Source organism: Saimiri boliviensis, chromosome 2 (assembly GCF_048565385.1).
Source record: "Saimiri boliviensis isolate mSaiBol1 chromosome 2, mSaiBol1.pri, whole genome shotgun sequence".
Classification (NCBI taxonomy): domain Eukaryota; kingdom Metazoa; phylum Chordata; class Mammalia; order Primates; family Cebidae; genus Saimiri; species Saimiri boliviensis.
This window is the reverse complement of record NC_133450.1, coordinates 84,613,603-84,627,535: the sequence shown is the minus strand read 5'-3', so window position 1 is coordinate 84,627,535 and position 13,933 is coordinate 84,613,603. Positions and strand designations below refer to the sequence as shown.

General features: G+C 35.6%; 1 protein-coding gene across 7 annotated transcripts in view; it reads right to left on the bottom strand.

Annotated features, from left to right (window-relative positions):
• TCF12 (transcription factor 12) overlaps positions 1-13,933 on the bottom strand; it is a 370,294-nt gene that overhangs the window by 200,494 nt on the left and 155,867 nt on the right. For all 7 annotated transcript variants that reach the window (XM_039468699.2, XM_039468700.2, XM_039468695.2 and 4 more), the window contains one exon: positions 2,665-2,767. In XM_039468699.2, the coding sequence (XP_039324633.1) occupies positions 2,665-2,683 (19 nt within the window). In that variant the 5' untranslated portion in view covers positions 2,684-2,767. The remainder of the gene's footprint in view (positions 1-2,664; positions 2,768-13,933) is intronic.

Genomic DNA, 13,933 nt, shown 5'->3' with positions numbered 1-13,933 from the left:
ATCTATTGTAACTCTACATACTGCTATAAAACCATGTTTGGGTGTCAGTTCTCAATCACTTCAGCTCATAACAAATTGGACTGCCTGCTGCTCTATGGAACTGCACTGTGATTTAAGACACTAATTTCTAAAAGCAAGCTATTGTTGTGCAGATTGCTTACACTGTTGTTGGACTAAGGTACATCATTTGATCATTTTTACCGAAAATAAAGGTAAGGAAGTAAAATATATCAGATATTGCCAATTACCAGTGAATTTCTTTTGAACCCATCTGCTTCATTATTTCAGGGTTCTCTCTCCTTCCTTTATATGTAAGTAAATATTTTTACATTAGGTAGTGCATAAATAAAACTTATGGTCTGGGCCAGACGTGGTGGCTCATGCCTATAACTGCAACATTCTGGGAGGCTGGGACAGAAGGATCACTTGAGGCCAGGAGTTCAAAACCAGCCTGGTCAACATAATGAGATCTCATCTCTACAAAAGAAAAAAATGTAAACAATTAGCTGGTGTTGTGCTAAGGAAAGAAGACAGCTTGAGCCCAGGAGTTCATGGCTGTAGTGAGCCGTGATCATGCCACTGCACTCTAGCTTGAGTGACAAAGTGAGACCCCGTCTCGAAAATAAGAAAAGAAAATGTATGGTTTGTATATCTGCATCTGATATAAAGTCATACTTCAACAATGTAGTTCAGATGAATGAAGATTTTTTTCATTTGAATCATGAAGAGATCAATCTATTTACAAATAATTATTTACTTCATGACTTTTTTTAGATGTTGATTTTATACATAGGGTATAGATGAGTATTAAAAGTACTCTAGTAATTATCTGAAAACTGAAGACACCAGTAAGCGCATGCTCTTAATTGTTCCAACTGAGAAAATGTTACCTCAAAGTGAATTACAGAAATATTGTTAGTCAACATCTGCTCAGAGCAAGTGACTGACATGCATACCTCGTAGGATTCATTTAATTTCCACACTTGTCCCCCACCAAATTTTAATAGTCACCTTGGCACAAAGCTGTGCTAATGACGAAATTCCAATGGGTCTAAAAGTCGTCTCTATGAGTGAAGAATAAAAAGTAAGAACATAAATACAAAAAGAGCTATTTGTGATTTTTTACAGTTCAGAGTTATTGTCTCAATTAAGAAAGCTTAGTTGAATCCAAAATTACAAAAACACTGACTTTAACTTACCCTACTACACTTAACATAAATTAAATCCTAGGTGGGGAAAAGTTATACTGCAAAAGGAAATTATTTGGAGTGTTACATCAATTTTACTTTGATGGCTAGCTAAACTGAAAATTTAAAAAATAAATTAGAAAGTTTTCCCTAGCCAAATAATTTACTCTAAACCTAACTCTGATTTTTATCTGGAATGATAATCCATTTAATACCATGATTTTCTGTGTGCATTTATTTATGCTGAAACAAATTGTGATTTTAAACACAAGTTTTATCGCTGATTAGATTTTTTTCACTCTTCTGTCATACTCTAATCGTTCTTCTGGCTTCAAACTGTCAACCACCTTAGGCAAAATCCACACTAGAATATCAGACTCTGTCTCCTCAACACTACAGAGAATGAGGGAAACAAAGACTGTGCAAAGCAAATCATTTTAAAGAAACTGCAGACCACCAGGATTTCGGATTTGGGTAATCTACTTAGATTAGCATGGCTGTGTCTTAAAAGGACAATTCTAAGACCACAATATAGGTCATGTTCTTAAGAAATAAAGTAAGTAATGAAATCAATGTCAGTTTCACAAACTTTTTATGTTTATATGATGCCAATAACAACTGGTATAACAGATTAAAGTTTTCGTAATATGCTCAGTCCCAGTATAAGCAAGAAAAAAAAGTCATAAATCATAGATTCTTTTCAGTCAGTTTAAAAGTAAAATATTTACACACACACACACACACACACACACACACAATGCAAACTGAAAAAACAAGATTGGGTTTATAATTTTAGAATGAAGAACAACTTTAAACTTTCATTTGAGACAGAGAGGGGAAAGGAAGGAGAAAGGAAAGGAGGGGTGTTTTGCAAAGCATAGCGTAGACAGAATGATTAAACATAAAGGTTTTGCTAAATCAGGTTTAGATGGTAGTTCATATCCCTCTTGAAAGTACAACTTCACTTCTTCAAACCAAAACTTTAAAAAAGTCCCAGTATGAAGTCAAGTGTTTAAAACAAGTGCTGCAATATCTAAATGTACTATGTTTTAATCAAATTGTGCCTGGAGAAACCTTGTCCAATGCAAGTAAAGCCTACAATCACTGCTTTGTCACATTTTTAATTATGACATAAATACAACTGTTAAGACAAATAGTAGTATTACAAATGCCCTTAAAACATACTTCACTGCCCCAGAAAACATACAAAGCTTGAGGTCCAAAGACATTGCCAAAACTGACAATCAAAAAAACACTGCTGCTTCCTTTTTTGACACCAATAATGCCTTAAGAGAAGAACCCCAATTTTTTAGACATTTGATCCTCAAGCTGTTCTGAACAAGAAGAGTCCTACTGCCCCTAGAAACTCCAGAACTTTCTTCTACATACTTACCTGTCCCTCCTGGACAAAGGGATAAAAAATGTCTCTGACCAAAGAAGCTTTGAAAAGACCAATTGCAGAGAATTACCAACTTACCCATCAGATTTGAGTTCATGAAAGGTGTTGGGGACAAGCCTTCATGGGCTCCTAATCGACTGTCATTCAAGTGATCACTGTAATGAGGGCTGTCTGTAAAACCCTAGGGGGAAAAAAGATCAGAGTATTAAAGACATTATTTGGCAGTCCTGCTAATTGAGCATAATGACACTCACCTAATTAATATACAGACTTACACATGGTCACTTCTAACTAAGTTTCCTGTTCATTATTTGGAAAGCAAACAGCAGAAGTGCTTCTTTTACTCCTTTTAAGATTTTAATGTCAAAAAACACTTTTTTAATTGATCATAAAGAAAAGTGGATTTTCATAAATACACACTAACCATGAGCACCAATATCTCAAAGTATTGGCTCTTCTGATCAGATGAGGAGCTACAAAAATTCTGAAAACTACTACTAAAATTACCTCTAAGATTACATCCAAAAGGAAAGTACAATGGATCATTTTTTTAAAAAATGAACTAAGAAAATATATTTCTTAGTTGTACTAAACTAGGGAAATGCTTAATTTTATTCTTCTATTCATTCCAGCCCCCGTATCCTAAAAATAGTTAGACAACTACAAGTTAGACTTAAAATACTAAAACTAATCCACAATCAATATGCTAGAAATGAATCCTTTCCCAAACAGCAAATATTCAACCAAAAGGTCTGTTTATACTAACTTTAATACTACTGTAGTATAACAATATATACTCCTACAGAAACTGAGCCATGTAAAAAAGAAAACGATTACTAAAAATAGCCAATTAAAATTATTAAGAATGAAATTACCAACACCATAAAAATAATAAAGTTAATGTTATTTTTTACAGCAGCTGTTATTATATTTCTCCTTATAGTTTAAAACATGTGTTTTGGTTTTTTTTTTAAGCCAAGGGGGAAAAAGATAAAGTTTACAAATAAAAAGAAGTGTTACAAAATTACTATGTATTAAAATGTGTCCTGGTTCTCAGACTTTTACACAGTTTTAAGTACATCATCACCTTCAAAATGGTATTTTTCTAAACAAGGCTTTGAACTTAATTAATTAAAACTGCAGGTCACACCTATGTCTGCCAATTTAAAACCAACATAGTAAAGACCAGAAAAATGTATACAAAGCCCAAGTAAGAGAAAAAACTAACCTGGCTCACAGAAACCAGAAACCACACAGAATCCCAAAGGACTAAAAAAAATCATCAATCACTGAAAGTTTATCATTACCCAGACTGCAGGCTACCATTTAAGAGGACATTAATTGGGGTGAAACAGGCCTCACTATCTTTGCAGGCAGGCTGTCAATGAAAGGGCTAGGAATCAAGGGCTAAATAACTGTCAAATTATTACAATTGCTTATAGATGCATGTCACAACTCCTTCTGCTATTCTGTTTTAAAACTAATCTTCTGAGATTGCTACCTCCCAAATGAAGCTTTGTTTCATATTTACGTAATTTAGAATTACTGATACACACGTGATTGACATTCAGGAAGAATCTGAATGTCGATCACATGTGTATCAGTAATTGTATATTCACAACTTATGACCACCAGTAACCACAACCATAAGTCTTATCTGATATGGCCACATTTAGTACAACCTATATATAAAATAGAATGGCTCTTAGCTAAGGTCACTCCACAGAGTTTATCTTTTTTTTTTTTTTTTTTTTTTTGAGAAAGGGCCCTGCTCTGTTGCCCAGGTTGAAGTGCAGTGGCGTGATTACTACTCACTAGACTCAGCCTCCCAGGCTCAAGTGATCCTCCCACCTCAGCCTCGCAGGAGTAGCTGGGAGTATAGCCATGCACCACCACACCCAGCTAATTTTTAAAATTTTTTTGAAGAGACAGGGTCTCACTATTTTACCCAGGTTGGTCTCAAACTTTTAGGCTCGAGAGATCCACTGGCCTTGGCCTCATAAAGTGCTGGAATTACAGGCCTGAGCCACCATGCCTCACCCACTGAATTTGCTTTTACTATTTAAAATAATACTAAGTGACATACCACTAACACATACATCTGGGTATTCTCTCTGCCATCCTTCTCACTGCCATTCTTAGGCACACAGTCAAAAGAAGGCACCAAAACCTTAAAAATGCTCACTTAAATATTGTTTGTCATCCTAAAAGAGTATTCCTCTAGAAAAATGTCAATTAAAATGTGCTTTCAGATGAGCTACATTGTTCACACTACATGTGAATGCTAAAGAAGAATGAAAGAGTAATTTTGTATTCTCTCAGTTCTCTTTATTCTTGAACTAAAAGTAAAAACACTACAGTTTTTTTAAAAAAACTATTTCCTAAAGCACCACTATACAAATATATCTAAATCTGAAATGTATTTGTCATGTCGCTAAATGACTACACGCAATTTATTAACTTTATAAATTGCATGTAGTGTCTTTTATCTTGCTAACCTAACTTTTCTCTGTTCCCACTGCTAATGACTGGGATTGTCATAGTGCTCCAGAAAATGAGTCAATAAACGTTTTCCTCAGAAACAAGCAAGACTTGTATAGGAATCCTCAAGACTGATTTTATGCCCATACTATTAATCCACATATCAAATATCAGTAAGGCATAATTTCTCTCATTTAAGGATAAAAATCAGATATTTTCCCCAACACCTTACAAGTTCCATTTAGCAAATGCAACTTTGCTTAAAAGACACTGTCCAAGAGACAAGAAAGGAATAGTTCTTTATCTACAGGTACAAACTGATGCTGGGAGAAGGCACAAAGAGACTTGCAAAATGGTTGTCATCATTTTACATCAACTATGACACTATGACTATACACCAAAACTTCACTTCAAGGACTAGGGGTAGCTACTGTTTGGTATTATTCTTGTCATTCCTTTCAAACAGTAGCAATACCCACCCACAGTATAACTTTTGGTGAAACAAGATGAATAGTTATGAAGTAATTCACAAATATTTAAATAAGATTACAAGTCATATATTTAAAATCAGTTCTAGAAATGTACAACTATGGGCATGTCAAGGTATCATGTAGTTGGTTGATACCCAGAGCAGTGCTTTGCAAACTTCAATGTTCTTATCAAACAAGCAGACATCTTGCTAAAATGCAGATTAAGATGCATAAGGTCTGGAGGGTGGGACTTGAGATTCTGAATTTCTAACAAATAGGTGATGCTGGTGCTACTGGCCCATGGACTACACTTCTAGCAGCAAGAACTGAGACAACCTGGAATAAAGGTCTCTTTCATAAATACAGAGTAAAAAAGTCCAGAAAGGCGACAGCCAGGCACAGCTCCCCACCACTGGAACCATATTAAAACACCAGAAGCTTCTAGATAAGTATAAATTAGGGAGAAACCCCACAGTTAAAAGAAATAAAAAACTAAAGCAATCAGAATAGCAAAACATTTTTATGTATGTGTGTATTCATCCATGTAGTTTTTAAAGTAGAAGATAGCTTAGCTGTCAAATGGAGCCCCCCAATGAAAGAAATGGGTGAACTGACCAGGAGTTTAAACAACATTCTTCTTAAATACTGCACAGAATCAGACTTCTTGAAGCATGGGTGCTCATGGGGCAAAAGGGAAAAATATTATAACCCAGAGTACTCACAGATAAGACAGAATAGCAGAGAACCAAGTAAAATAATGTAGTAACTTTCAGCAGGCTGCAGAACACTGGTTGAAGGTGAATGGCGTTAAGTGAGTGGTTGCAGTGACAAGAAGAGAACAAAAACCAAGCAAGCAATGGTAAGAGTGGAACCCAAGTGGATCAGACAATGGAACTGGTAAGTGAATGCTATTTCAATTTTGAAATAAAAGGAAGTAAATCAGGGAGATCATTAAATATAAAACTATCACGTTGCATATTTTAAATTGGTAAAAAGTTACTATGCTAATAAAAGGAGTCAAATCTGGCCCCTGGGACTCCTGATTATGATCTTGAATTCTGTTAATAGCCATTAAGAAAAATGGCCTTTTAGCCACAATATGGCATTGAACACAAAAATATCTCCAAACACACCCTAAACTATCACTATTCCCATATTATAAAAATGAAAAGCGGCCGGGCGCGGTGGCTCAAGCCTGTAATCCAAGCACTTTGGGAGGCCGAGGCGGGTGGATCACAAGGTCAAGAGATCGAGACCATCTTGGTCAACATGGTGAAACCCCGTCTCTACTAAAAATACAAAAAAAATAGCTGGGCATGGTGGTGCGTGCCTGTAATCCCAGCTACTCAGGAGGCTGAGGCAGGAGAATTGCCTGAACCCGGGAGGCGGAGGTTGCGGTGAGCCAAGATCGCGCCATTGCACTCCAGCCTGGGTAACAAGAGTGAAACTCCGTCTCAAAAAAAAAAAAAAAAATGAAAAGCACTCAAGATATTAATAATTGATAAAATAAGTTGATGCATGACAAGATTACAAAAACCAATAATTTCTATACTTAAAATCTGCCTAAATTAAAATCCAGTTGGCAAATTTTAAATAATTCCATCTATGAATGCATAATACTTCAAAAAAGCTTTGATATTATAAAATGTAGTGTATAGAGTATATTTCATATTTTTCTCTATGTTCATTTCCTGATGCAGGAACTTAGAAAGGTTTGTTGTTGTTGTTTTTAACTTTAGGTGCATACTATCTCGCATTTCTCCCTATGTTATCCCTCCCCACCCTCCCCACTCCCCGCTGTCTCTCCCCCACCCCCACCACCAACGGAACTTAGAAATGTTAATCCCTGCTACAGTATGACAAGAGACCTGAAGTGATCAAAGCAGCTTCCATATTTAAACTAAACAGCACATAACCAATTTTTTTTTTTTTTTTTTGAGACAGGTTCTTGCTCTATTGCTGGAGTACAGCGGCATGACCATAACTCAGTGAAGCATCAACCTCCTGGGCTCCAGCAATGCCTCCACATCAGCCTCCTCAGTGACTGGAACTACAGGTAAACACTACCATGTTCAGCCAGTATTTTTATTTTTTGTAGAGATGGGGTCTCACTATATTGCCCAGGTTAGTCTCAAATTCCCGGGCTCAAGCAAACCCATTCTGGCTTCCCAAAATGTAGGCAATCATATCTTTTGTTCTATCAAAGAGGGGTGGGGGAGAAGAGAGAGAAAAAAGAGAGAGACAGATGGGGAAGGGGGAGAGAGATAGTGCACAAGAGGGAGAGAGCATGTGTGTCAGAGAGATACAGAGATAGAGAGAGAAGATACCTAGTATTATTTACATAATGGTACTCCCCTGATTTCTCACCTCAAAAATACTAGAATTTTTTCTTTTGGTTAATTTTTTAAATGGCCATTTAAAAAATTTATCTAATCCAATTTAAAGAGTATCATCACCAAAGGATCTCAGTTCAGAATACACTTACAGTTTTACAAACCTATGTTATTTGTGTGAAAATCAGTTAAAAAAAATAATAAACCAGTTTTTAAAATGCTATTTAAAAAAAAAAATCTTCAATTCTTTCAAACGGCTTTTTTTTTTTTAAAGGGAGGAAAAGAGGTTCAGAGTCTCTCTGAATAAAGATTACTTTCCCAGGAAAGCTTTCCCTGACCCTAACACCACCAAATTAGGTGAGCTTATTCTGTGCTCCCACAGCAGTGAGCATTCCATCATTGCACAGCTCCTACTTTTTAAAACTGCCTATTTAATTATCCATTTAAATTAAATCATAATTATCTGTTATAGTTGCACAGCATAGTGTAGTGGATAAATGTGGCATTTTCGGAGCCAGACTTTGCAGGCGAGAATTCCACCTTTGCTACATATAAGCAGTGTGGTATGGGGCATATTAAACTTTCTTGTCTCAGTTTCCTTATCTGTGAAAATGTAGATGATGCTAATAATAATACCTTCACTTCACAGGTTGTTACAAAAGGATTAAATGAGTTAATATATGTAGCACCTGGAAAAGTTTCCAGCACATAGTAAGCACATAATACACTCTAGTCATCATTATTGTCCCAGATAGAGATTATGTCTTACAAATTCTGAGAGTACAGGGACCCTGTGTTTTTTTTCTTTTTCCCCCAACAATGACATCTTCAGAATGATGCCTGCCACATACATAGCAGGTGCTGAACAAATGACAAAAGGAATGGGAGGAGGTTTTACTTGCTAAATCTTTAAAATGCTGCTGAGTTTTAGATACTATAAATGTTCAATCAGTTTCTCCACAGACCTCACAGCAACTATCAGAAAGAAGGGTAATAAGAAACTAGCTTACCTAACTGCATTGAATAAGTATCCACAAGTTTCTGGTATTCAAAAAGCTACAAGATATCCCATGAATTACGGAAATCCTCTAAGTGAGCAAAAACTCAGCAGAATCACCCAAAACCCATAAGCTACCAGAAAGCTCTGGAGGAGGCCTGGATATAAATGAGTGGTTATGCTTCAAAGTCAAATATTAATAAAATGAACATTTTTTACAGTAAGAATAAATGAAGTCTCAAAGACAGAAAAGTGTTCTCATCGTATTTCTTTACTTATCCCTATGATAAATTACCAAAATTAATGTCTAGATGAATAACGTTATACTTTCTAAAACAAATACTTGAATGTGACCGTCTCTCTCACTCATACACAACAATCAAAAAGCCAAGTGGGTTGACTTGATCGTGAATGTGCTCTTAGCAGAGAGCAGGAATTATGTCTCTATCACTCACTATTCTCTTGCAAGGGCCAAGCACACTAATGGGCATGCAGTAGGTGACTAATAATATCTGTTAATGTAATCAATGAATGAAAAATAAAGACTGCCCCAGTTAATCAATCAGGTCTACATCTGAAAAAGTTACTTAATAGCATTTTAAGGTTCTGATATCCTTTAATAGGTCAATACTAGCATATAGTAAAATTTTATAACAGGGAGATGAATTCTGTCATCCAGGTCTACATATTTCTACAGGGCAAGAACTTTTTATTCCTTTTCATAATCCCAAAAGAGACTAGCACAGAATTTTGTGTGTAATGAAGTGCTTAAATTTTTGTTGAGAGGATGAATAATCTCTTCAGGTAACATTTTATTCATGAATGCTAAGTAGTGTTATAGAATTACTCTAATCCAAGAATGAACAGTGAGTCTTAAATTGGCCTAGGTAGAAGGAAAAGGAAAATAAAAAACTTTTAGAAATAGAAAGAATATTCAGAAAATATGATGGATACATGAGATGCTGCTTCACACAGGGCAAGTATTTTTATAAAATAAATTGTCCTTAAAAACTGTACTATACAGTATGACATATCTAAACACTTTTTAGGAAATACTAGTTTATCCTAAACTAACATACTGACTTTACACCTGTAAAAGGTTTACTGAGGAATTACATTCACATTAATATACAATTTTCTACCTTTGCCTTTATACGTTTATTCTCTATTTTATTTCCAAGCAGTATCATTCCATAAAATACTAGATAATATTTTTTAAAAGCTAGTCTTTTGCAGATAGTTTGAGAAGCACAAACCTACATCCTCAGTACTAAAAATGTGGTCCTTAAAACTGACTTATTGGCAAATTCTAGAAATGCAGAAGCTCTGGCAGAGTCCTAGACTTAGTGAATCCAGAATCTGCATCTTACTTAACAAGATTTACAGGAGAGTTATAAACAAAATAAAGTTTGACAAGAACTGGTTTATATTATCCTGTAAGTCACTGGGCCTGGTATATTGTAAAATACTATTAGCCCTATTATTTATTTTTCTAGTACCACTATCACTACATCAAAGCCTCAAGAGCTTACATTTTAAAACCATAATTCCACTGTCTCATTCATAAATCTGCCTATCACATACTATATGCAACCAGTAAAATTAAGAGTTAAAATGTGGCCAGGTGCGGTGGCTTAAGCCTGTAATCCCAGCACTTTGGGAGGCCGAGGGGGCTGGATCACGAGGTCAAGAGATCGAGACCATCCTGGTCAACATGGTGAAACCCCGTCTCTAGTAAAAATACAAAAAATTAGCTGGGCATGGTGGTGCGTGCCTGTAATCCCAGCTACTCAGGAGGCTGAGGCAGGAGAATTGCCTGAACCCAGGAGGCAGAGGTTGCGGTGAGCCGAGATCGTGCCATTGCACTCCAGCCTGGGTAACAAGAGTGAAACTCTGTCTCAAAAAAAAAAAAAAAGAGTTAAAATGTTACTGTTCCCCTCCCAAGAAAATCTCACATTTTACATAATTTAAAGCTTCTATCTTCTACTTCTATAAATCAACAGTATTATGACTGAGCATATAACTGCTCAGTCAAATTTTTATTATTTCCTGATATTTGGAAAATCAGTTAAAATAATCAAACATAAGGAACAATATAATTTTATTAAAATCCATGCTTAAGAAGCAACAACTAACTGCAAGAAGAGAGAACACCAGCTAATAAACAAAACCATGTTCTTAAATTCAGAGGATAACATATTTTAAAACTTTAAAATACTAGTCCTATATGTTAAATGTTTATTTTATAACAACAGGTGGAAAAGATAAGAGCAGCAAAGAATACGTAATAATGCTTAACTTCTGTACAATTTATAGAGCTGGGTGTAGTGGTTCACACCTGTAATCCCGATAGTTCGGGAAGCAGAGATGGGAGGATCACATCAGCCCAGGGCAACATAGCAAGACTCTGCTGCTACAAAATATAGGAAAATTAGTCAGATGTGGTGGAATATGCCTATAGTCCCAGCTACTTGGAAGGCTGTGGTAGAAGAATCTCTTAAGCCCAGCAGACAGAGGCTTCACTGAGCCAATATGTCACGCCACTGCATTCCAGACTAGACAGCAGAGCCAGAGCAAAAAAGATGAGAAAATCAATTATAAAAAGTGCTAAGAATTTTTTCATTTGTCTATATTTCCAAAAATTCGTAAAACAATCATTTGTTTTTCTAAAAGATATATTATCTCTCAGTTTTTCATTTAACATGATTAAAGTTACACGTATCCAATGTATAAAATTGAGCATGTACAGAAATAGTATCAAGGAAGCAAGAAAAAGAAAAATTTCTCAATGTATCTCCATTGAAATACAAACGTCAACACTTGACACCTTTTCTTTCAACTTTTAAATGTTTCTAAACTAGACATATTGAAATGTACATAATAAAAAGCCATGTGCCCACAACTCAATAAATACAACATTACCAGTATAGTTTAAACCCCTATGTAATTCTAATTTCCATTAGAAGCAAACACTATCCTAAATTTGTTTATTATCATTTTCACACATTATTGAATACTTTCATTATGCATATTATCTAACTGATATATAGCATCATTTTGCATGTTTCTAAATACTATCATTTTTCCTTTACTCAGTTAACATTCAATATATAAGAATGATGTACACTGACAATGCATAGCACTGGTATATACATGCCACTCCTATATAATATTCTATTTATAAACATACCACAATTTATCCAATTCCATATTGACATTCAGCTTGTCTCTAATTTCTCCCTATTATAAATAAGGTCATTATAAACATTTTAGGAATGTGTCTCCTTGTAGATATGATTTATATAGAATTTTCTCTAGGGGTCAGTTATCTAAATGTGAAATTACTGGTTTACAGGGTATACCCACGTTCAAATTTACTAGATATTGCCAAACTGTCCTCTAGAATAGAAATAAATTATTGTTTATGGGGAAAGTCTTGTATCTCTTACTGCATCATAAAGTTGTATACAAAAAGCACCAAACTTATGAAAGGTGGCTTCCAAAATCCCCTTATAAGTTGTATGCAATTTGTGACACACTTCTCAAATGGTAAAAAGCAAAGCAATCATGATTACATTTCCTTATCTGTTCACTTAACTCTTAGTGTAGCTACATTTTTGTCTGAAACGGTTTGGCCTGGGTCCAAAGGCAGTCTTTTGCCATAAAAAATGCTCAAGACACATTTGTTAAATGAGTTAATCTTTGCTAGCCTCTTCAGTTCCTCTTAAATTTCTATAAAGCTGCACACATTACTCCAGGCACCAATAGATTAAAATCTGCACGAAATACCATATATTTTTAGTTTGTCAGTGGTATCCTATCTTGATAGCCAGTGTTGTGTTGACTGTTACAGTCCTGGCAAAAAGGTTGGCTGCTGCTGACTTTATAGATTTAGACCCATGGCCTATGTAATAATACATAGTTCATGACTAAAATAGTACTGTGTATCTTGGTAGGAACCATAAGACAGTACTTTTGAATTATGTTACCAGCCACAGCAGTTGATCATGAGCCATTTATTTACATAGTCCCTGTGACTGAAGCCAATTATCTTTAAGGGTAAGTTTCAATTAAAAGTATAATAGTGAAACAACGTTTCTTTAATAACTGGCTCATATATGTGCTAAATCTCTGGCCTAGATTCATTTCCTTGAAGGTGAAAGCAGACAAGCCACAGCTGATAGATAAATGGTTCCTTCCAGGAATATGTTACCAAATCTTCATTCATCCTTCCCATTTTGAGGTTTCGTGTAACAGCATTAACAGTAATCGGATGAACCACATGCCATGGCTTTTGCCTATAATCCCAGCACTTTGGGAGGTGAGGCTGGTGGATCACTTGAGGTCAGGAGTTCAAGATCAGCCTGGCCAACATGGTAAAACCCTGTCTCTACTAAAAATTAAATTAAAAAAAAAAAATAGACACACCTAGTGGCATGTGACTGTAGTTAGTCCCAGCTACTTGGGAGGCCAAGGCAGGGGAATCAACTGAATCCAGGAGGCGGAGGCTGCGATGTGCTGAGATTGTGCCAGTGATCTAGCACGTCACTCCAGTATGGGTGACAGAGCAAGACTCCGTCTCAAAAATAATAATAATTGTAATAACAATAATAATAGCATGAGCATACATTTGGTGATACCATTTGCCAGAACTTGGGCTAAAGGCTTTATTCATTTAATCTTTACAACACTATGAATTAATTACTATTATTCTCATTCCACAAATAAGGAAAGAGGCACAGAAAATTTACAGAGTTCACCCAAAGTCTAACAGTAAATAGTAGGATGGGGGTTTCAATCCAGGCTTTCTATCCAGAGCCCACCATGCAATGTTGCCTTTCTAGTAATAACTGCTCCTCCCTAGAATTATCGTGAATTGAACCGCTCAATGATGGGCTGAAGTCATAGAAAATGAAGAATAAATCTGTTCAAACACCAATTCATAAGTGATAGAGGACTGAAAGTAAGAAAATGCAACAACGACAAAACAAACAACCCCCTCCCCGCAAAATTTTTAACTACCCAGTTTGGCAAATAGTGCCCAAAATAGTGAAGGCAGTCATAAG